At 40.9% G+C, this 21,018-nt stretch overlaps 2 protein-coding genes across 4 annotated transcripts in view; both read left to right on the top strand.

Annotated features, from left to right (window-relative positions):
* Positions 1-10,564, top strand: part of NGLY1 (N-glycanase 1) — a 38,668-nt gene extending 28,104 nt beyond the window's left edge. Inside the window, exons 13-14 of one of the 3 annotated variants that reach the window (XR_013956310.1) lie at positions 4,866-5,004; positions 5,585-10,564. The gene's annotated coding sequence lies outside the window, so the exon portion shown is untranslated. The other 2 variants (XR_013956311.1, XR_013956312.1) reach the window with 2 other exon arrangements.
* Positions 10,565-12,121: 1,557 nt separating this feature from the next.
* Positions 12,122-21,018, top strand: part of TOP2B (DNA topoisomerase II beta) — a 62,970-nt gene continuing 54,073 nt past the window's right edge. The window contains exon 1 of the mRNA XM_080611858.1: positions 12,122-12,810. Within this exon, the coding sequence (XP_080467984.1) occupies positions 12,754-12,810 (57 nt within the window). The 5' untranslated portion in view covers positions 12,122-12,753. The remainder of the gene's footprint in view (positions 12,811-21,018) is intronic.

Here is a 21,018-nt window from a genome sequence, read left to right as displayed (position 1 = left end):
CTGAGTCTTTGATTTTGGGAAAAGTGTGTTTAGTGACATACTGTAAGCAAGAGTTTTAAGAGCACACTATCTATAATGCTTATGAGATTTCATTGTGGCATTGAGCACCTATAGAGACTTGAAGGACTGAGTTTCACATACTGGCTAGCTATAGCTTTCTGTTAGGGATCTTATAAGTTGGAGAAAAGATTTTTTCACTATGCATTTTGATTGTAACATATCCATGTATGTTCTGTTAATTTGATCTTTTCATTATGTAATGCTATGTGTTATTTCATATCCTTGGAACTTTGGTAATATAACGTGTGTGTCACATATCTCCTCCAAAAATGCCATCAGCTAGCACCTTACTTCTGTCATAATCAGGAGGCAATGCTGGATTTATTTTAGATAAGCACTTCAAATAACAATATACAGACTCCCCTGTGAAACAATCATCAGGAAACCAGTTAATGTAAGAAAATGAAGACATCCAAGAGTGATGTTTAAGCAAACTGTTAGTAAAGTAGGTGGAACAGTTGATCACAACCTGTTGGAGCAGGTGGAAAGAACAGCAAAATACAGAGTGGAAAAAGAGACTTGCTTCTTCCTTCTGCATTACCATTGTGGTGAGAAGGATAGAAGGTAGCATAATATACGTGTGTCTATGCTTGCACTATATCAAAAAGTAAATTAGTTAAACTGCAGCAGTTTTTGCTTTTAGCCAAAGCATCAGGGAGATGTATGGTATATTAAAACCGAAGTTCACCACTGGCAAAAAGATGTAAAACTTTATTGGGCAAAAGGGAAGTGCCTGTTTGTGGTCTGCATTAAGAATTTTGGAGCTGGTCTGGTTTGGTTTAGTAAGAAGCATGCCCCTGATGATTGGTTTGGGTGTTTTCCTTTGTTGAGTTTCTGCCTAAGGATACTTGCTGATTTCCATGATGTTAGCAATGATGGTTTCAAAGAAAATAGGAAAAAAACCCAACATTTGAAATAACAGATTTGAATTAAAAAATAAACAACAACCCCCCAAACAAACAAACCCCCAAAACTCCACAGTGAAGGTAGCAGCAAAGACAGGATGTGTTAGAAACTGCATTTTAATTTTAACAGTTGAGGATAAATAAAGTAAGGTCAGGTTAATGCTGATAAATGAATGTGAAATTTGCATCATTTGGGGCTTTATTTAGCAAATTAGGCTAATTGGTTTGGGTTGTATAAATCAAATTTTTTTTTTAAAGGAAGTAGTATCATCATGGAACCTTGCAAAGGCAAACAGTGCCTTCAGCAAGTTCTTGCTCAAGTGTCAGAACTATATATGAACTGCCTTTATCTCAGCCATCAGTCGTCTCAGCTCCTGACACTATTGTCAGTGGTATCGGTTATTTCCCTACTTCAGAGCCAGTTTTTGATGATTTTTTTTCAATATAAATCCATTTGGGTTTTTTTAACAAGGGTGAGAACCCAGGGTTCACATTCAGTGTGATGGATGCTGCAATTTTTCTTGACTAGCATTGTAGCTAACTATATTCTGCAACTTTGTTTTATAGTTTTGTTTCAGATTTTTAAGGCTCGCTGGTAATTGATACTTGTGCACTAGTTTATTGCTGACAAAAAATTAATGTATGACAGAAAGATATGAAGAAATGGGCATTCATCCACTCCCAATATATAAATAACCTCCTGAAGAAACGGGAAGATTTACATGCATTTCCAGCCCACAGAAATGAAATCCATGATAGGAAACAGACATTAAAGAGAAACAGGTTCTTGCCAGAGCACTGGAAAGTACTTCTTTAAACTTTTTATTGTGTTTACTTCACATACAGGCGTGATTACTGGTCATGGGAGGAAATTCAGCCCTTTGCAAATATTCAGTGATAAATACATCTGTGAACAGAGCATGGAGGCAGCATGTGTGCTAGTGAAAGAGGGGCTGAAAGACTGGAAAAAGAGAAAAGGAAAACGTATAATTAATTTTTAAAGAACTGGAGATCTCCTGGCATGGGATAACAAATTCAGTGGAAGCCAACTAGAACCTATTATACTCCACGAATTGAATATTAAATCCATAACTGGGGAATATTTTATTGAAGAAGTTGTATGGAAGAGGCATTCTGGTCATGTAGTGTTACCTGTTAGTCAAGCAGGAGTCACCACTAGCAGTATTGATCAGTGGATTTTGTATTTAATACATACTAGACTCAGAAAACCAGCACTGTAACGCTGGATTAGTTATATTAGCAGTAAGATGAATCTATTCGACAGTGCAGCATAATCAGATGCTTTGGCCATCTTTTGGAAGATTCCCTTAATTATCATGTGATATCCATTACCTTCTCGGGAACCCTCCCTGTTGTCTTGCTTGTGAAAAGCCCTTCCAGATTTTCCTTCTTCTAAACTAGTGGTTTCCATCCTTTGAAGCAGTCTCTGCTGTGGAGATCAATGCAGCTTTTAAGCAAGTCACAGGTAAAACCTGGAGACTTTCACACCATCCCTGGATTCTGTCTTTTTCTTGCTCCCCCTGCGTATCACAGGCTGATACCCCAGCCCCATATAGTCTCCATGCATTCCCCAGCTCATAATGGCTGCTGTTCTTTCTTCTTTGGTGGGCAGTGGGAGAAAGCGAGCTGTGAGGATGACAGTAGCAAGATCTGCTGAGCGAGTTCCTTGAATACATTCAAGGCGAGGCCGGGTGTTGTTCTGGGCAACCTGATGTAGTTGAAAGTGTCCCCAGTCATTGCAGGAGAGGCAGACTAGATGACCTTTGAAGGTCCCTTCCAACCCAAACCATCCTATGATTCCATAGTATGGTCCCCTGAAACTGCCGCAGCCTTTATTGTTGGCAGATTTTATTCACCACCTTGTATGATTTTTTTTTCCTACCTGTTTTTTATCCCACTCACACTCACGGTATACTCACAGGACAACTGAATCTTCAGCCTGTTGTCACTCTAGTATTGTGTCCCTCAGTAAGCGTCCCTCACTGGTATTCTCCTCTGTTCCCAGGAGGAGGTGGTGTAAGGGGCCCACAGAGCAGGGGAAAGTGAAGCAGCAGTTGCTCTAAGGGAAGGACGTTAGGACCAGCATTAGAATCTAATATTTTTGCATGTTTATGCGTATAGTTCAAAAGGGCAATGAGGCTCCTGACCAAATTAAATCAGAAGATTTTGCTTCTTGGGAAAATTGTTCCTCACACCTTGTGGAAGCATTACAGAAGAATTGAAGAAATGGCACTGGAAGCGCAAAGAACTGAGAGAGGGATTATACATTAAGTCTGCATGTTATGCCACAGATACCCATTGAAAGGATACGAATGCTGTTAAACTGTCAATATAACTCCAGAGGATGACCCAAAAAAATACTCAATTGAGAATATTTTTATTTCATGTCTTTTTGGAGGATTAACTGTGTTTTTTAATAATCTGCGAAGACCTGTAGGAGTAAAAATGTAAAGCACTGCATCCAACCCATTAACATGCTAATTCATTTCTAAATTAATCTAAAAAGTAGTTTCACCTATTTGCATATTCATGCTACTGTGTTACAGAACCTGTTAAGCAAGCCATGTCCCTGGCACAGTTAACACCCTGAAGGGAGCACCATCATTATGGATTATGGGATATCCTGTCATGAACAGCATGGGAGTAGCACAGATCAAGGGTGGGATGACAGGCACTGCAATCCTGATTCTGAAATGCAGTATTTGATAAGTGATCATAAATGAGCAGGAAAGATTTAAACATTAAACAGAAGCTGGAGGAGACAGTGTGGGAATGCTTACGTTCCATGTGTGTGCTTTGTAGGACTATGTGTATTGTACTGAATGTCTTGGAGATGCTGCGTGCTGCGCCATGCTATGGAGATGTTTGTGGCTAAAAGCAGTCATGCTGGTTTGGTGAAGCAGCTTGTGCCTTGAGTTATGTTTGAGTACTGTAACTGTGCTCTGTCTTTATGGTAATCTGAGAGTTGGTACAGTTCCTGCTTTGCTGTACTTTAACAAAAACTATCAGAAAAAAAGGGTTTGTTTGCTCTGAGTTCTCTTCAATTCTGCACAGCAACTCAAAATTAGTAGCTTCCATTATTTGGGAGAATGGATGTTCTGATTAGAAAATTGAGGAAAACTTTACGGTTTATTTTGTGAATTAAATGTCACAAAGAACAATACATCTGTAATCGATCTCTGAAACTTTAGTGTGACTTCAAGTAATTTCATTGTTTTCAGTCGTAATGCTAGTGCGCTCTTTCATCATCATTGCTCGTGTCCTGGAGAACTGCATCCAGAGTATTTTGAGAGAAATGACAGAAAATAATAAGCAACTGGAACAAACAAAACCAAAAGAAAACAAACAAAAAAACACTAAAAAAAAAAACCCCAAAACCTAAAAGCCCCCTTCCCCCCCCCCCGCCCCCCCCGATTAGGAAACCTGAGGAATTCACTGGCATCGTTTTGGAGCTAAGAGGTGCCTTTGCAATAAACTAAAGGCAAGATGTAAAGTGTAAAAGGAGCTTCCATGCTTCCATATCACAAGTCATGAGAGAAATGAGCTTAGCAGGAAAATGTCATGTTTTAGTAGAGCCTCCAGTATGTCTCAAAAGGCACAGGGAACATGGAAGAACCTGAAAGAATCTGTCTTTGGGTAAAGAGCTACCTCTGGAACTCAGTACAAGATAAATGAGATTCTGATACTTAGTGTCAAAAAGTTTAAAAAAATACTATTGATACATAATTGCATTTTCTAACTTTTGAAGAGACCTAAAAGGACAGAAAGTGTTGAATGGGGGACAGAAACTGATACTGTGTTGCAAAGTTCTGGATAAGGTGTGTTGCCTTCTTGTGGGAACCTGACCGATTCATTGCGCTTACTACCTGGAAATGAAAGAATGTGAGCAGCGGTAACGGCCAAGGTGAAAGAAACCAAACTGCTTCCAGATAAATTGAAAGAGCTGCTCTTCAAAGGCTTTCTGATATAAAAGCTTCCAGTAGAAGAGCATATGTGGAATAAAAACCGACTAAGAAAGGTGAGTTGTTATTATAACAATACTATAGCAGAATGGTAACAACTTTGATGTGAGTTTACTATGAGACACAGTATAAGAAACGTATTCTCTCCAGTTGTTATATACAAGCACAGTGTATCACTAAGTTGTTATTTGCAAAATTAGCTTTGAAAGAATGTGGTGTATGATTGTTGTATAATAGTTAATGGATCTCTTGAAAAAATAAATATGCTGGCTTTTTTCATGCTTAGGTCTGGCAGTAAGGTAAAACTTACAAGCAAGGCCTTTTCTTAAGGTTCTTTGCTTCATAGTTTGCAAGAAATGCAGGAATATTCTGAAAGAACTGCATCAATGAAGAACACTTCACTGTACTACAAGTTAAATGCAGAGTAGATTTCAAAAAGAAATATGTAGAATAATGGGGACATTATTTCCATATGATTTGGGTTAAAACCCCCACAGGTATAAATGTCTGAAACCAAGTTACTTTTTACACATCGTGTAGATGAAAAGCTTTCTTCTAGAACATCAAAATTCATTCACTGAGTGTTAAAGCACATATGTTCAGAGTCACTCAGAAGATTGTTTTTCTTTCTCACAGGTGACAGGCAGGAATCCTAAATCTAAGAAAGAAATGATGTGATCCAGCTCAGAAAAGATGTTCTTGGAAGCTTTGCTGGACTGAAGATAACCTAGTCTGAGATTCACAAATTCTAATACACGTGTGCCATAGCAAAGCACTGCCTGAATAATTTCTGAGTAGTCAAACACAATGTCCTGGCTGATCCAGAAAGCTGTTGCTAACTGCAGCTTCTGCTGCCTCTACCAATGGTGGCTACAGTTATTGCCAGCAAGGTATGTATAAGAACCATCGATCTGGATGTTTTTACTTCAACTAAAGACTGAGGTAATGTGTTCTTACTTTTCTTTAATAAAAACAGGAGAGGACTAAGTAGAGTGAAGACTCCATAGAGTTAAATGGGAGCAATATAAAGAAGGCAGTAGAAAGTGAGGGTAAGCATTGTTATGTGGATAAAAATAGAGCAGGAGACCATAACCTAGACATAATACCATATTTAATTTGTTGCAATTGCTACTTTATTTACCCATTCTCCTAATAAATATAGCAAGAATAAAATGCAAGGCAGAAACACCACTATTGAAACAAATAATAGAGGACAGCTGTGTGATATCTGGGAGAGAAACATTCAAGACCCAGAATTTACTAAAGTGCATGAGGCAAGTAGCAGTGACCATTTTTAAACACCGCTTGTCTAATCATCCAAGCTGTCGAATTACACAACTATTGAGATAAATGGGAACTGCTGCTGCTGAGCTCTGTTACAAATTAGGCCACCTGAGAAATTGCTGGGTAGCTGATCTGAAAAAAGTTATTGTTAGGGAGCTATAAGTTCAGATAATGCTTACATTTAAGACTAAGTAGGTGGCTGAGTCTTATATACATTTCACCAGTTCAGCTGTACAACCCTCTTTGTTTTATTTATTTTTTTAGTTTCAGTATACATCTGATTTTTGTAATTACTTTCTCAAAGACTTCTGAAAAAATCTATTCCCAGAAGCCCAAGGATTGCCTAGTGACAGGTAGTCTGAAACAATGCATTTCAGCAAATTGGATTTTTAGTAAACAGGTTACTGGGAAGATAAGCAGCTTAAGTCAGCTAGAAAAGAATATTCACAAATAGAACATTATTGTATAAACTTCCTCTTCTAAACTGCTTTGTAATTGCCAGAAGCACACAGTAAGCACATTTCCTGTGCTTTGGGCTATAAAACAGTAATTCAAATTTTAGGGCATACAGTACCAATTCAAAATCATCATAGTCTAGTGATTCAAAGCATTGAGCCAGTATACACTCAAGCTACCAACGCAAACTTGCTCGAAAGGGGTGTTTGTTAATTTGTTTGATAGGTCACTTCAAACTGTCTGACTGTGGTTCTGTTATTCTGTATTTGACTGGACTCTTCATAGGTAGCCCAGACTTTTCTTTTTGGTAGTTCCTTCTTTTTGTCTTCCCCACTTTCTGTGCTCAGATGTATAGTACACTGCTGTCCTCGTGTGTGCCTACCCCCAGTCTTCTTTCAGTTGGATGTTCACAAGTTATTCATTCAACTCTTTTGTTGATCTTTGCCTCAGATCTTTAGTTATCCAAATATTCCAGAACTTGTGGTTTCCTCCTCTTTTTCCTTTTGACCTCAGCATAAGCTATGTGGGTGCTCTGGACACATCTTAATGACATGCTCTACCTCATCGGCTGTAAGTGGAGGCTGTAACCATCTGCCTGTCTTGGCTCTTTCCTGAGACTTTCCTCTTCCTGCATTACCACAAGAACCACACAGCTCAGTTTTAAGAAAGGAAATGCAAATGCACATCCTGACCCAGTTGTCATAGATTCCAGTCAAAACTGGTGGTAAAATGAAGCTATGCAGGAAAGCTGGCCAAGTTGGACAAAGCCTTGGGTGACATGGTCTAGCGTGAGGCATCCCTGTCCATGGCAGGGGGTTGGAACGAGGTGATCTTAAGGTCCTTACAACCCTAACTATTCTATGGTTCTATGATTCTATCCCTCGTCCCCCATGTAATTACTAATCATATATCAAACCGGAGTTAATGTATCAGAAGTGACTGAATTTTAGCTTAAGAGAGCCAGATATGATCTGTTTAGATACTTTCCAAAATAGTGGGCTTCTCTGTTGGCTATATCAGTCATCACTTTTCCCCACAGATTCAATATGTCCACGCATGCCTTGTATAGTAACAACTCCTTCACCTTCCTATCATCCCAGGAATGAGTAGGCATGGCTTTCTGCTATTAGAAAGAAGTCTTGATACACACTCTAGATCCATCATAAATTTCAGTCTGGAAGGCTAGAGAAATATACTAGTAATGCAGACCTTCAATGAGCAAGAGGAGTCTTGCTGGGTAAAAATGAATCATCACTCACATTTTCTCTCCCAAAGAGTCTTGGGTGAACTGCTTGGAAAAAAACCTGCATGTGTTAGCCAAAAAGATATTCCTCTTTGGAAAGAGAGCTCCATTTCAGGGGAGCTGGAACAGAGGGACAGGAAGAAAGGGGATACGTGGTTAACTCACACAAAAGCTACCCAAGTGAGAAAAGCCTAGCATGCTTCATTGTTTTCATCACCCTGAGCTCAATGGAGGCGGGGATTTTCTGAATGGCATGGCACAGCATGTCCAAAACCCTGGTGGCTATTTGCATTTTCAGTGCTAATTAACACCACCACAACAAAGTTCATGATTCCCAGCCTCCAAATGATTGCAGCAACCTGCCTCTCAGCTCAGTATAACTTGGCTGATGGCTGTTTCTATACCATGTATGTTCAGCACAGATCTCTGAAACTACTGCCTTCTCTATTCTGTTTCTTGCCATTGTCTTGCCTGCTCAGCATTTGTAGCTCTTTTCACTGCCACCAACCATTTAAAAATCTCAGTTGTTACTAGCATAGATGTTAATTTTATTCATAATGAGAATTCATCCTGAGCAGAGCCAGCTCAGCCTCCTTTGCTTTAGCTCTGCATGCACCTTCTCTTGTCCTGTGTGGTCCCTTGCACAAGGAAGCTTTTTCCTAGACAAGGAATTTCAATACAAGTGTGTGTAGTTTCTATAACCAGCTCCTGCCTTAACAACCCTGTTTATGCTGCTCAGTGAAAGTATGTCACAGTTTAAGACTGAATTGACAGTGAGAAGACTAGATGGAATTGGATGCTAAAGCTCCAGGAGTCACAGATATTTAATGTTAAAAGTGACATGACTTCCCTGTTGTTCAGGAGAGAGTGCAGCATGATGTCCAGCGTGACAGTCTCTAACAAAACCTGCCTCTTCTGCAGTAAAGAAGGTGGTGTGGTTCAGAAGAAAGTTGAATGAACCAGTACAACAGTCCCAGCCATGCAGTGGGCAGTCCAGGCACAGGGCCTTGCGGTCCCCACTGCTAACCCTGGGCTTCTGCTGCACCTTCTCCCCAACAGCACCCTGCCAGCAGCACTCACAGCTGGAAAGTTCTCCATGCCTCAGCAGTGACACAGCAATTAACAGGTTAGTTACAAGGGAATAACTGGAGGGTAAATAAGGTCCAAACCCTATGCCAGACCATCATGTTGTTCTTGGAGGATTAAAATGGAAAATGTCCTGATGTTTTTTGAGACCACTCTGGCCCATCTAACCCTAGTAACAGCTACTGACAAGCATGCCAAGAATACATCAGGCAGGTGGGTAAGCCCTGGGCACAGTTCAGATGACAGTGTCAGGCATTGACAGTGTACACCCACAGAAAGCCACTAACATGTGCTCTTGCTAGTTCAGCAAAGTATTTGAGATACAGTTGTATAAATACACATGACCTGGCTAAATGTATATCTTTAGATGATCGAGCAATGGGTAGACTTCTTCTTAAATGCCTTAGAACAATGGCCTGAAATTCATTCACAATCAAGGCAGTATGAGTATGTTAGTAACTGCCATATTGTACTACCACAAGCCCACTCAATAATCTGAATGCTCTTTCACAATTGCAGAACTGAATTATGATGACATTATTTTAAAATATATAAATAGTCCATATTCCAAGTAGAATATGAACTTTTTTCAAAAAATAAACATTTTATGTTAAAATATACAATGTTTGTTTATACATTATACTATATACATCTGTTTATACTTTATAAAGTGTGGAATGTACGCTGTAGTGTAAGGAATTTAAAAGAAGACTAAAAATGCTTGGAGGAACATCAGCATAGCCACCTACATTTACTTCGGCATCATACATAGGCTGAACAAGTCTAACCATGCACATTCACAGATCAGCAGCTGCCAGGAAGAAAGAAACTCCCTCTGTCCTTCTCTAATGTATATAGAATTGGCTGTCTTCAAGGTAGATTGCTGTCTCCTACTTGGCTCAGGATAAATGATTAGAAAAGGCACACTTCCCACACTAAGAATGACCTATTTACTAAACTGTTGGAGCTAATGAGAACATAGTACGCTAATATTTGTGATTTGTTCTATTTCTGCTGTATACATTAATGGTTCTCTACCCATGCAAAAAGCTTTGAACAGACGCACTCATTCTGTTTTCTCCGGTCCTTCTGATACTCATTGCAGCAGTCCTGGTTCACTATATATGAATCATTTTAACAGGTCCTACATATACATTTGAGAGTTGGAAAAAACCCAAACACCATTCTAATCAGCAAGCCCAAAACTCTTAAGCACTAGGCAGAGCCCTGCAAGTGTTATCTCATTCTTGTTCTGCAAGAAACACTCTTTTTCTGATTTTGCCAAAAGTGGAAGAAAACACAGCCTACAGCTCAGACGTTCATGTGTCTGCAATAAAACTGGGGTAGAACAGATAACTTACTGTCCCTTCCAGGCAGCAGCCATTATTTTCTGTAATCTCTGTGCAGCACTTAGATATTAGTTTAATAGGTTCCTTAGAAACTGGCAGAGTAAAATTATGCTAAATAAGCAATATTTACTAGAAATTCTTCTGATCCTTCCCTAGAGGCATAGTTGAATGTTACAACTGACTTCTCAAAGGCAGCTGCTCCATTTCCAATCCCTTCATTTCTTAGGAAAAGCATTTTGCAATAGGGAAAATCTTTATTACTACTCAGTCAAAATAATTCCCTTCAGATTCCAATTTGTATACTAACTCAGATGCAGGGCTCCTGCTAATCCCTTCTTTTGTGATTTTACATTGGGAATAATTCAAGAAGCTGAGCAGGCTGGACGAGACAGGCCTTTGCATTTTACACTGCAAATGAAAGTTACTGATTGAGAAGCTGCATGTTGGGAAACATTTTTTTAAGCTTGTCAGAAATCTATGACCATAATATTTACCATCATACACGTTTTACTTTTGGTGGTATCTTAAACTGTAGATATTTTTCATGCTCATACCTAAAATAACATGAGTTTGGGGCTTCATACACATTTAGGACTAGGAAATAGATGCTAAGTTACACCACAGGATATTTCTTTTCAAAACAGCAAATATTTTAGAACAGGGCTTGTACGGAACACAGTAGAATTTATGCTTACTAACAGTGTTAAAACCAACAAAGGTGGAGTCTTTTTTGGTTTTCATTCACTGATATGATGCTATTACAGAAAGATTATCCCACTTAAGTTTACATGCCTAGAAGTTACATCTGAAGTCAAAGTGAGTAGTCCAGGCTCTCTCCTGAGAGAGGCAGGCAATTCCAGAGGGTGACTTGGAGAGGCATCATGCTTTGGCAGTACCTTTGAGCACGTAGTCTTGCACAACCTGCACAATAGTATGCGACCGTAGAGTAATTCAATGTATTGCTGATAGAAAAAAGGCTCAACACGGTGGTGGCGCTTGAAAGCATTCATGGTAGTAGCAGAATAAAGTTCTTTGAGGCCTCTGAGAGAAGAGCTTCCCATGCTGATTACCACAGCCCAGAAGAGGGCAGTGGTTTATCAACAAACTCCTGCCCGGAGCATCAGGACTTCAATCCCGCTGGAACACCCTTAGGGCACAACCGCGGAGACGAGGCTGGATCGGTGTCGGAGCTGACTGAAAACGGGTAGAGCTCTATCCTTTAATGGTTCCACCATGCTCCGGACGCCTCTCCTATCCACAGCACCACCTCTTCCCCACCCGCGCGTGTCAGCATCCCCTTGAAGACTCGGGGCAAGGGACGGCCGTGCCTCCCGCACCCCGCACGAAGAGCTTCCCTGTGGGAAGGCGGGCGCTGTCCCGCCTGTTCCTCCCTGTCGGTCCCTCCCGCCCTCACAGCGCCCCCGCGCGGCGGCACGGCTCCCTCCCTGTTGCCACCCGTAGTGACGTCTCACAGCGGCCGCTCCTTCCGCCTCTCCGATTGGTCAGCAGCCCTCCCAGGATGGCCGCCTCCGGCGCATGATTGGCAGCTCGGTCCGGCTCGGGCTGCAGGGCGCGGGGAGGAGGGGGAAGGGGCCCCGGGCCGGTTGCGCTCGGTAGGCGGTAGCGACGCTGATGCCGGACGGGGGTTGCGTACTTATTGTCTGAGCGCGGGTGGTGGCAGTAGCGGGGAGGAGTGGCACCGGGACGGGTCGGGAAGAGGAGAGGAAGGAGGGAGGGCTGGGCCAGCTCCTGGTGTCGGCGTGTATGTGTGAGGGGGGTGGGGGCTGCGCGGGCACGAGCGTGCGGGTGCGCGGGCGAAGGGGAGGTTTTATTCTTAATCTATTTTCCGGGCCTTTGTGGCTGCTTGAGGGGAGGGCCCGGGGCTGAGGAGAAGGAGGAGGGAAGCAGCGCTACGGCGGCGGTAGCGGCGGCTGTTGTTGCCGCCGTGAGGTAAAAGAACCGGCAGTCCCTTTAAACTAGCGAGAGCCGCAGGCCCGGCCGGGCCCGCCCGCTGCCTCCCGGCCTCGAGTTCGAGTGCGGGCGGCGGAAGGGCGCTTTTGTGCGGGCGGCGCGGGCCCTCTCTTGCCTTTCCTCCCTCGGCTCTGCGCTTTCCTGCCCCTGGGAGCCTATCTCAGCGGACTATTTTCCTTCGCTTCAGCTGAGCTCGCTGACATGAACTAGGAGCTGGGCCGAAGGGGGTGTGGAGCTGTCGGGGTGCCTGTGTGGGGTGTGCGTGTGTGAGGGCCCGCGCGGTGACTGAGGAGCCGGGGCGAAGCGCGAAGGGCGGCCGCGCTGCTGGTTGCTGCGCTGTGCTGCGAGGCTCGGTGGCGGCCCTCTTCGGTTGCCTCCTTGCGCCCTCGCTTCGGCTGAGGAGAAACGGGTAGAAAATGGCAACGTCTGGAGGAGGCGGCGGTGGTGGCGGCAGCGGGGGACTGACTTGGGTGGTAAGTTGTGGGATTGTGTTTTGGTGCTAGTGGGGTTTGCTGTTTTAAATCATAATTATTTCTTTTTGCGCCCCCTGAGTGTGTGTGTGAAGAGCGCGGGTTGGCTTTTAAACGAGGAAGACACTGTCGGCTGGTTTGAAAGGGGAACAGCTGTAGAGTCGCTCGGTGGAGGGGTCCGAGGTACAGGGAGTGGAGGTAGAGGGAGAAGACAGCCTGGACTTGCGATTGTGGTGGGCCTGGCATGAGAGGAGCTTGCATCCTTGGGGGGCCCTCGGGCCTGTAGGGAAGATGTTGTTAGTCCTTGAGCAAACGGATAGGAAGGAACCTACTGCCTTGGGGGCAGCGGGTGGGTCGGTAGGGCTGGTTTGAAGTGAGGTGTGGGCTGTCTGTCTTCCCATAAAAGTTGCAGTTACTGCCTCTTGATGCTGGAGAAAAGTCTTTGTGGACTACCAAAGGGGATATGTCTTGATTCTGGCTTTTTTCCCCACCTATCTGAAAACCTGAAGTTCATAAGTTTCAGAGATGGGTAAGGAGGAGGTTTGCAGAGATATTCAGGGGGCTGGAGCTGTGTGCTTGGTATTTTGTCTTGAAATTTAACTTTGTTATCTTCCAGAAGTTGTAGTTGTAACAGGGGCAAGAGGGTGTGGTGGGTTTTTTTGTGGTGTTTTTTTGTTTGTTTGTTTGTTTGTTTGTTGTGGTTTTTTTTGGTTTTTTGGGGTTTTGTTTGGTTTTTTTTGTTGGTTGGTTTGTTTGGCTTTTTTTAAGTTTTGTTTTTATTTTAGTTAATGATGGGTTTGTGTTTTTTTGCTCATGTTGGATATTTTTTCTTTACTCCATTTCATTGACTGGTCAGAAGTAGTAAGATTTGAGGGGGCGATAACTGACTGTAGAACTGGTGAATTCCTTTGAACCACTTACAGGCCTTTGAGAGCATTAGCCCTGACTCACAGTGCAGAGGGATGTGCTCCTTGTCTGTAGCAAGAGTGGATGCTCTCTAGTTTTGGTAAGACCTGAAGAAAGAGGAGCAAAGATGACCTGAAGGGGTCTGGTTCAGCCAATCAATAACTTCCATGCTGTTCTCTTGCTCAGCGTAGGGTTCAAAAGGGGGTAACTTCTGTAATGGTTAAGCAGAAGATGGTGTATCTAGGTAGAGAGATGGTGAGGTGATTGCATCTTTAATCAGATGCATATGCTTTACAGAGTTCAGAACTTTTAAAAAGTCTTGTTGAAGAGAATTATATCAAACTTGTTCTTCAGTTATGTCTTTCTAAGTCTTTGAACTGTTGGAAAAGAATATGAAGAGTATTACTGGAGTGAACAAATCCTGTATATTGTGATGATAGACTACTACTGTGGCTCTAATTGCTGTGTTTTATGTTGGTAATTCTCTTTCATTTTGGGAAGCTGACAGTGTAGAAAGGTATATTAAAAAATGAGCAAGTTTCTAGGTGGGCCACTTGAAATTAGACAGTTTAGCTATGGGAACAGCTGAAGTAGAGAAGCTAAAATTATTCTCCTTCCTGCAATACTGTGTGATCTTTAGCAACTATGGCCTTTGGATAGCTCTTCAGAATCAAGGTTTTTACCAGATAGGTTGGACCATGTAATTGAAAGTTTTACAGCTTATATAGAAAACTGCAGAATCGGGTGTGAAAATCAGTGAGTAGGCATTTTTAATGAAACATTCTTAAATGTAATGGGGATTAAATTATGGTGAGTCAACAGTTTCCTACAACTGGAAGTAATCAAACTTTTCCTGCTCTAAAAGCAGTAAAAAATATTTTTGTCCCCTTAGAGTATTTGTGGGGTAATAATGAGATTTTAGTTAAAACAGTTCAGTTTTTTTCAGAAAACAGTAGGATGCTGTTTCTTTCTCTCACATGCATTTTAAGTGCTGAAAATGGACTTCTGAGCCAGTTTCTGAAGACAGGCCTGTTAAGTGTCAGTTGTAGAACACTGGCATACAAAACTGGCATTAAAATGGGTGGGGCAGTGGGTATTGATTGGTTTAGTGTGCCAGGCTGAAAAAAAATGTTGGTTCACGCAATGGCTCATGAGTAGATATCATATGCTGGCTTTGAGAATGAGAGGTACAGACCTAGGGACAGTAATGGTTTCAGTCATCTGTTTTCAATCTGCTTGCCATATATCTGCTGGATATGCAACTACTTGCTATTGGGTTGTAAGTTGTTTTGAAAGTATCCTGATTTTTTTTTTTTTTTCTGCCTTACTAGTGTGTTGAAACTACTAAGATGCTTACTTTCTGAGTATTTTGTATTGTTAGTGGTTTCTTAATAAAACTGAGTTAAACAATTGAAAGGTAACAGAAGTAAGTCTAGTTCTAAAGATGAGAAAACATTCAAAACTTAGTAGGATGTTAATTTGTGTTTCAAAGTAGTAAATCCTATATATATAACCTCGTGATCACATCTTGATAAAGAGTTGTATGTATAGCTCAGCTTTGGTTCTGATTTAAACAGCATGGTTATCCATTGGTTCAGCTAACTAAGAAATAATTAAATGCAGTTGTGGAAAAGGAAGGGTAGAGAATTTACCTTACAGCTGAATTTCATATGCATCATATGAGCATCAGGTGACACCTACTTTTAAAAGCAAGGCGAATTAAATGTTCATGGAAACAAAGAGCAAGTGATCTGTGTTTTCAGCTATCTGAAACAGAACCTGAAGAAAAGTAACTAGCAATGGTTAGCTGATAAGTAAGCAGAATTGCCAATGATGGGGACACAAGAGTACATAAACTAAATGGTGGCCTTCTATAGTGGGGCCATGGCACTGATGGATAAGGGAAGAGTGACCAACATCACTTACCTGGACTTGTGCAAGGCATTTGATGCTGCCCCACACAGCATCCTTGTCTCTAAACTGGAGAGGTATGGAGCATCATCAGAGAGATGGGTGGACCACTTGGTGACTAAGGAGTTGGCTAGATGGTTGCAATCAAAGAACTGTGACCAACAGCTCAATATCTAAGTGGAGGTGAGTGACACATGGCATTCCTCAGAGGTTGGTACTGGGATGAGTGCTGTTCAACATCTTTGTTGGTGACATGGACAATGGGATTGATGCACCTTCGGGAAGTTTGCTGACAACACCAAGCTATGTGGTGCAGTCAACATGCTGGAGGGAAGAGATGCCATCCAGAGGGATCTGAGGCTAGAGAGGTGGGCCAGCAAAAACCTCTTGGAAGTTCAACAAGGCCAAATGCAAGGTCCTGTACCTGGGTTGAGGAAATCCCAAGCACAACTGAAGGATGAGTGGAGAATGGATTCAGAGCAGCCCTGTGGAGGAGGACTTGGGAGTGTTGGTTGATAAGGAGCCAAACACAGTCCATCAGTGTGTACTTTCAGCCCAGAAAGCCAACTTTATGCAGAGCTGCATCAAAAGGAGTGTGATCAGCAGGTTGAGGATGGTGAATCTCTCCCCCTACTCCACTCTGGTGAGACCCCACCTGCAGTACTGCATTCAGCTCTGGGGCCTCCAATACAAGAGGGATGTGGGTGTGCTCAAGAAGTCCAGAGGAGGGCCATGAAGATGATCTGGAGCACCTCTGCTGTCAAGTGTATACAGGCTGAGAGAACTGGGTTTGTTCAGCCTGGACATGAGAAGGCTCTGGGGAAACCTTGTAACAGTTGACCAGTACTTAAAGGGCCCTCTGGAAAAGCTGGAGAGGGACTTCTTTCAAGGGCATGTAGGCATAGGACAAGGGGGAATGGCTTTAAATTGAAAGAGGGGATATTTAGATTAGACATTAGGAATAAATTCTTCACTGTGAGGGTGGTGAGGCGCTGGCACAGATTGCCCAGAGAAGCTGTGGCTGCCCCATCCCTGACAGTGTTCAAGGTCGGATTGGACTGGGTTTGAAGCAATCCTGTCTAGTGGAAGGTGTCCCTGCCCATGGCAGGGAGATTAGAACTAGGTGATCTTAAGGTCACTTCCAACCCATTCTGTAATTCCAACATGTTTATTGGGAGGATTATTTATCATTATAGAACTGAAAATAAACCAAGATAACCTCTGATTTATTAAATGTACTAGTTACTTTTTGAGGAACATTTTTTTTCATCTGGTTGATTTCATTGAATCAACTTGCAGCTCTGCACTCAAACAGTTGGTGTAAGGTGGAGTTTTGACCAAGAGGTCAATATTAATTACTTTTGGTGGATGATTTCCAAGGGTCACCCACGAAAGTGTTAAGTTGTATTAAGAGTTAGTTACAAAAGCATGGATTTGTAACTAGAGGAGTTTTCATTGGTAAAAACATAATGGCATTTTCTAATGCTAGAAAAACTCTGAACAAAAAAAGTAATTCTTCAGCCTTTGTGTGTTTACGGACTACAGAAAATAGGCTGTTGTACTAATATAGTAATAGTACTTTTTATTTTTTCATAAATATGCCTCTTTATAGTGAAAGTGAAGTCACTGCAAATAACACTGAAGTGTGTTGGCTCTGATACTATGGTAATGCCTGCAAAGCTAAAGTGTTTCCAATAGTCAGTACTTCATGAGTTACTTCTGTCAATGTTTTCAAGGCTTTATCCTTGACCCTAAGAGCTACACAAGCCTGATAGATGAAAGCTAAGTCTCCTGATAAATACTGAAGGCTTTGGACACCACTTCCAACTTCCTGCCCTTTGTGAAATGGATTTCATTTCTAGGAAATGCTAACTTAAGTTGAATATATACTATTAATATGACCTTTCTTAATTAAAAAAGAAACCAACAACAAAAAAATCCCAACAAAAGCAGTAACAGCAAAAAAAAAAAAAAAACCCAGATGTGTGCTCCTTGAATGGAGCAGAATGGCAAATATGTGTATGTTTGTTTTATACTGGTTCATCCTTGGCTTGAATAAATACTGTAGGTGTATATTGGTAAGTGAAAAGATAGCAGCCTTTCAAATATTCTAAATTCAGCTATTGGCATTTCTCAGCAGTTTCAAAGTTTACCTAAAAAATAACTTGTAACTTTTTTTTTTGTTGTTGTTGCATGGTGTGGTTTTGGTGGTTTTTTTAATTTTATTTTTTTTGTATTAACAAAAAGGATGTATATGTAATAGAGAATATATACAGCAGTCAAAAGAAAACAGAATAACCCCCCCCCAGTTAAAACATCTCCTCTCCCTTCCAGTCATTCTGTTAAAAGGTCCTTGTCTTTCTTTCATCATTTCATTAAAAAAAAAATGCTCTTAATTGTAATGTAGGGATAGCTTTCAGTTTGACTTGGCTTTTAATGATTTGTTTTGGGAGGATTAAAACCTTTCTTTTGAGTAATGCCTGGTATTTTCCAGTCATAATTCTCTCATTATGGATTCTGCACTAGGTGGTTTCTAAATTTATGGGTAAGTTTTTTTACACCTGAAATATGAACTAGGTCTCTCCTGCACCAGGGATCTGCCCATCATTGGTGTATGCTGAACTTCAACTGTTGCTTCAATTTGGGAGCAAGGGCTTTTGGGCAGGAGCAAGACAGGAGTTCCCTTCTTCTGACAGTATAATGCTTGGAAGAAGAGTGTCTGGTTATGACAGTGTGCCCAAGAACTGTAGTATGTTACTGGTCTATCTGTAGACACAGGTTAAAGCTTGGAATTAGTTTTCTTTCAGTTTCTTTGTCTGAGCTGTTTCTTTGATGTCTGAAGCTAGGCCTAGAACATGCTTGTCATGCGTAGCAGTTGTTACATATACTGTTAGTTTCACTGTCTTATCTTCCTCTGCTATATTGTGGTGTACTGCAGAGGGGAGAAAAAAACCCTTATGTTGTTGCAAAGTCTTGTTTCAGTGCTCCTTTCTTGCTCTTTATGATCGCCTACATTTTCTTTTGCTATTACGTTGAGCAGAGAACTCTTAGGGGTTTTTGTGTGCCCTGTGTGTCATTGTGTCCCTCCCCTCTTTTTTGTCATACAGTAGAATGGAGGTCAGGCCTGAAATAAGTGCCCCGATATGTTACTATTTACATTTATTAAGCATAATGCATTTTCTAGGCTTTGAGTTATGTAGTGTATCAACAGTCAAGGCAAAGGAGCATTCTGTCTTGCTCTTGTTGAATTTCTGATTCTGGTGCCCTTAAGAAAGCAGTGTTGCAGGGATGTGATGACTCCTGAATAATTCTAGTGCTAGAGGGAAATGTTTGTGGCTCTATTTGGTAAGTCAGACACAATAGTTCTAAAGAGGGATTTGTTCACTGCTATGGCTTGCCTGCCGAAAGACAGTTGTTATATCTTCTATCCTTCACACCACTGTCCAGTGAAATACTTTGTGGTCCTCTTACTGGTCCAATCTTCTCAATGTTGGAGACCTGAATAATGCAGGATTGAAGTGACAGAGGTGATATCAGGTAGAGGCTTGGCAACAGAACAAGATCAGGGCTGCCACTTTGACTGCAACTGTGCCAGTCTTACAGCTTAACACACATCTTCACTCTGTGAATTTTGAGCTGGGAGGAAAACTTGTTCTGGTGTAGATGAAAGAATGCTGAATGTGTAGAAGTGGGGAACTAGATTGTGATAAGCTGTAGGAAGGAATGTGCATCTCGTGAGTGGGGGAATTCATTTAGACAAAAAACGAACATGAGTGATTACTTTAGGTGTTTGGTGAGGAAGGTATACATCCAAGTATGTGTTCTCTGTTGATGTTCTGTCTAGATTTATGTGTGTATATGTTGATTTATAATATCCATGCTGTATGAAATAGTAAGTAAGGAATTCCTTTATTTGGACAGATAAAGTAACCTATCCAAACAAAAGAGCATGTAAATAATCTAAGGTAGGCAGTTTAGGGTTGAAAAAAATTATAAGTTAAATCTGGTATTTTATTTTCATAGACTTTATTTTCCAGGATTAGATTTTTACCTTGCATGTAAACTGTCTTGTATGTCTATGTGCAAAAGCAGTCTTCAAATGCCTTTGTTTCAATTAATTAAAAGCAGCACATGTGATTCTTAGCTGAGATGAGCGATTCCACTCATGAGGAGTTAGCTTTATGTATATTATAGACTATATGGAGAGAGCTTGGAAATGAAAACTGGTACAGAAAACTTAATTTTCCTCATCTAAAATAACAATTTATTTTGCAAGTCACCCACAAAGAAAATATTATTCTGCACTGTACAGGCAATTTGGAAGTGTTTAAAAGCAGATTAAGCAAAAATATGTCGTTCTAAATGTGGATAACTGAAGAAGCCTTTCTTGACAATTGTATGCTCGGAGACCTACTGGTGTCTTCTCAAGTGCATGTAGTGAAACCTACATGTTTTGGAAGAATGTATTTTAATACTTATATCCAAAATGTAAAGCTGATATTAAATCAAGTCATGTAAAATGTTTTTACAGAACTTTGAAAATAAATACTGAAATTTGAAGTATAATTTGTTATAGCAACCAAGGTGTCATGATTAAACACACCAAATGTCTGTTGTTTTTATGAACACAGAAGAAAAGTGCTTCTCAGAAGCAAAGTCGTAGACCATTTCTTAGTAAATTTTGTTCAAAAACTGTTTCCTTGCCTTTTTTCTTTTCTTTTTTTTTTTTTTTTATTTTTCCCCAGATAGTTCAGTAATAAGGACTCAAAAGGTTGATGTGAAATGCAGGGAAGCATCCCTTCTGATAAGTAAGGATCAGATCTGCTGGCTTTAAAACTTCACTGTGGTTATAAATGCTGTTACTCTTATCAATGAAGTCCTTCTGTTATGTTTTGAAGTCAGCGTTGTTAAACTTTTTCAATGATATCTGCTAACAAAGCTTTATAAAAATGCTGAGTCTTACTGCAATTCCACTTTATATATAATTGCAGTTTGCCACTGAAAGTAAAAAAAACTGCTTTTAATGTTTTATTTTCTTAAAATGATAAATCTGCATATTTGTTACACTCACATTTAAGCAATCGGTTTGGGGTTTTTTTAACAAGTAATAAGGGTGTTAGCAAAGTTAGTGTAAAGACTGCTTGAGTTAGAATGTGTTTGACAGGTTCAGATCTAAGTTTCAGATATATATTTTCCTTTGGACATAATTCAAAAACCTATTAAAAAAAAAAAAAAAGGCAGAAAGGAGGATTAAATCACTTAATCTAATAGTGTGAGGTGTCCCTGCCTGTGGAAGGCGGATTGAAACTAGATGATCTTAAGGTTCTTTTCAACCCTAACTATTCTATGATTCTACTATGCATGTTTTTCCTGATTTGTGAGGTAGAATTGAAA

Source organism: Psittacula echo (genome assembly GCF_963264785.1).
Source record: "Psittacula echo genome assembly, chromosome: 2".
NCBI lineage: Eukaryota > Metazoa > Chordata > Aves > Psittaciformes > Psittacidae > Psittacula > Psittacula echo.
The sequence above is the reverse complement of the archived record's forward strand: the minus strand, read 5'-3'. Positions and strand labels throughout refer to the sequence as shown.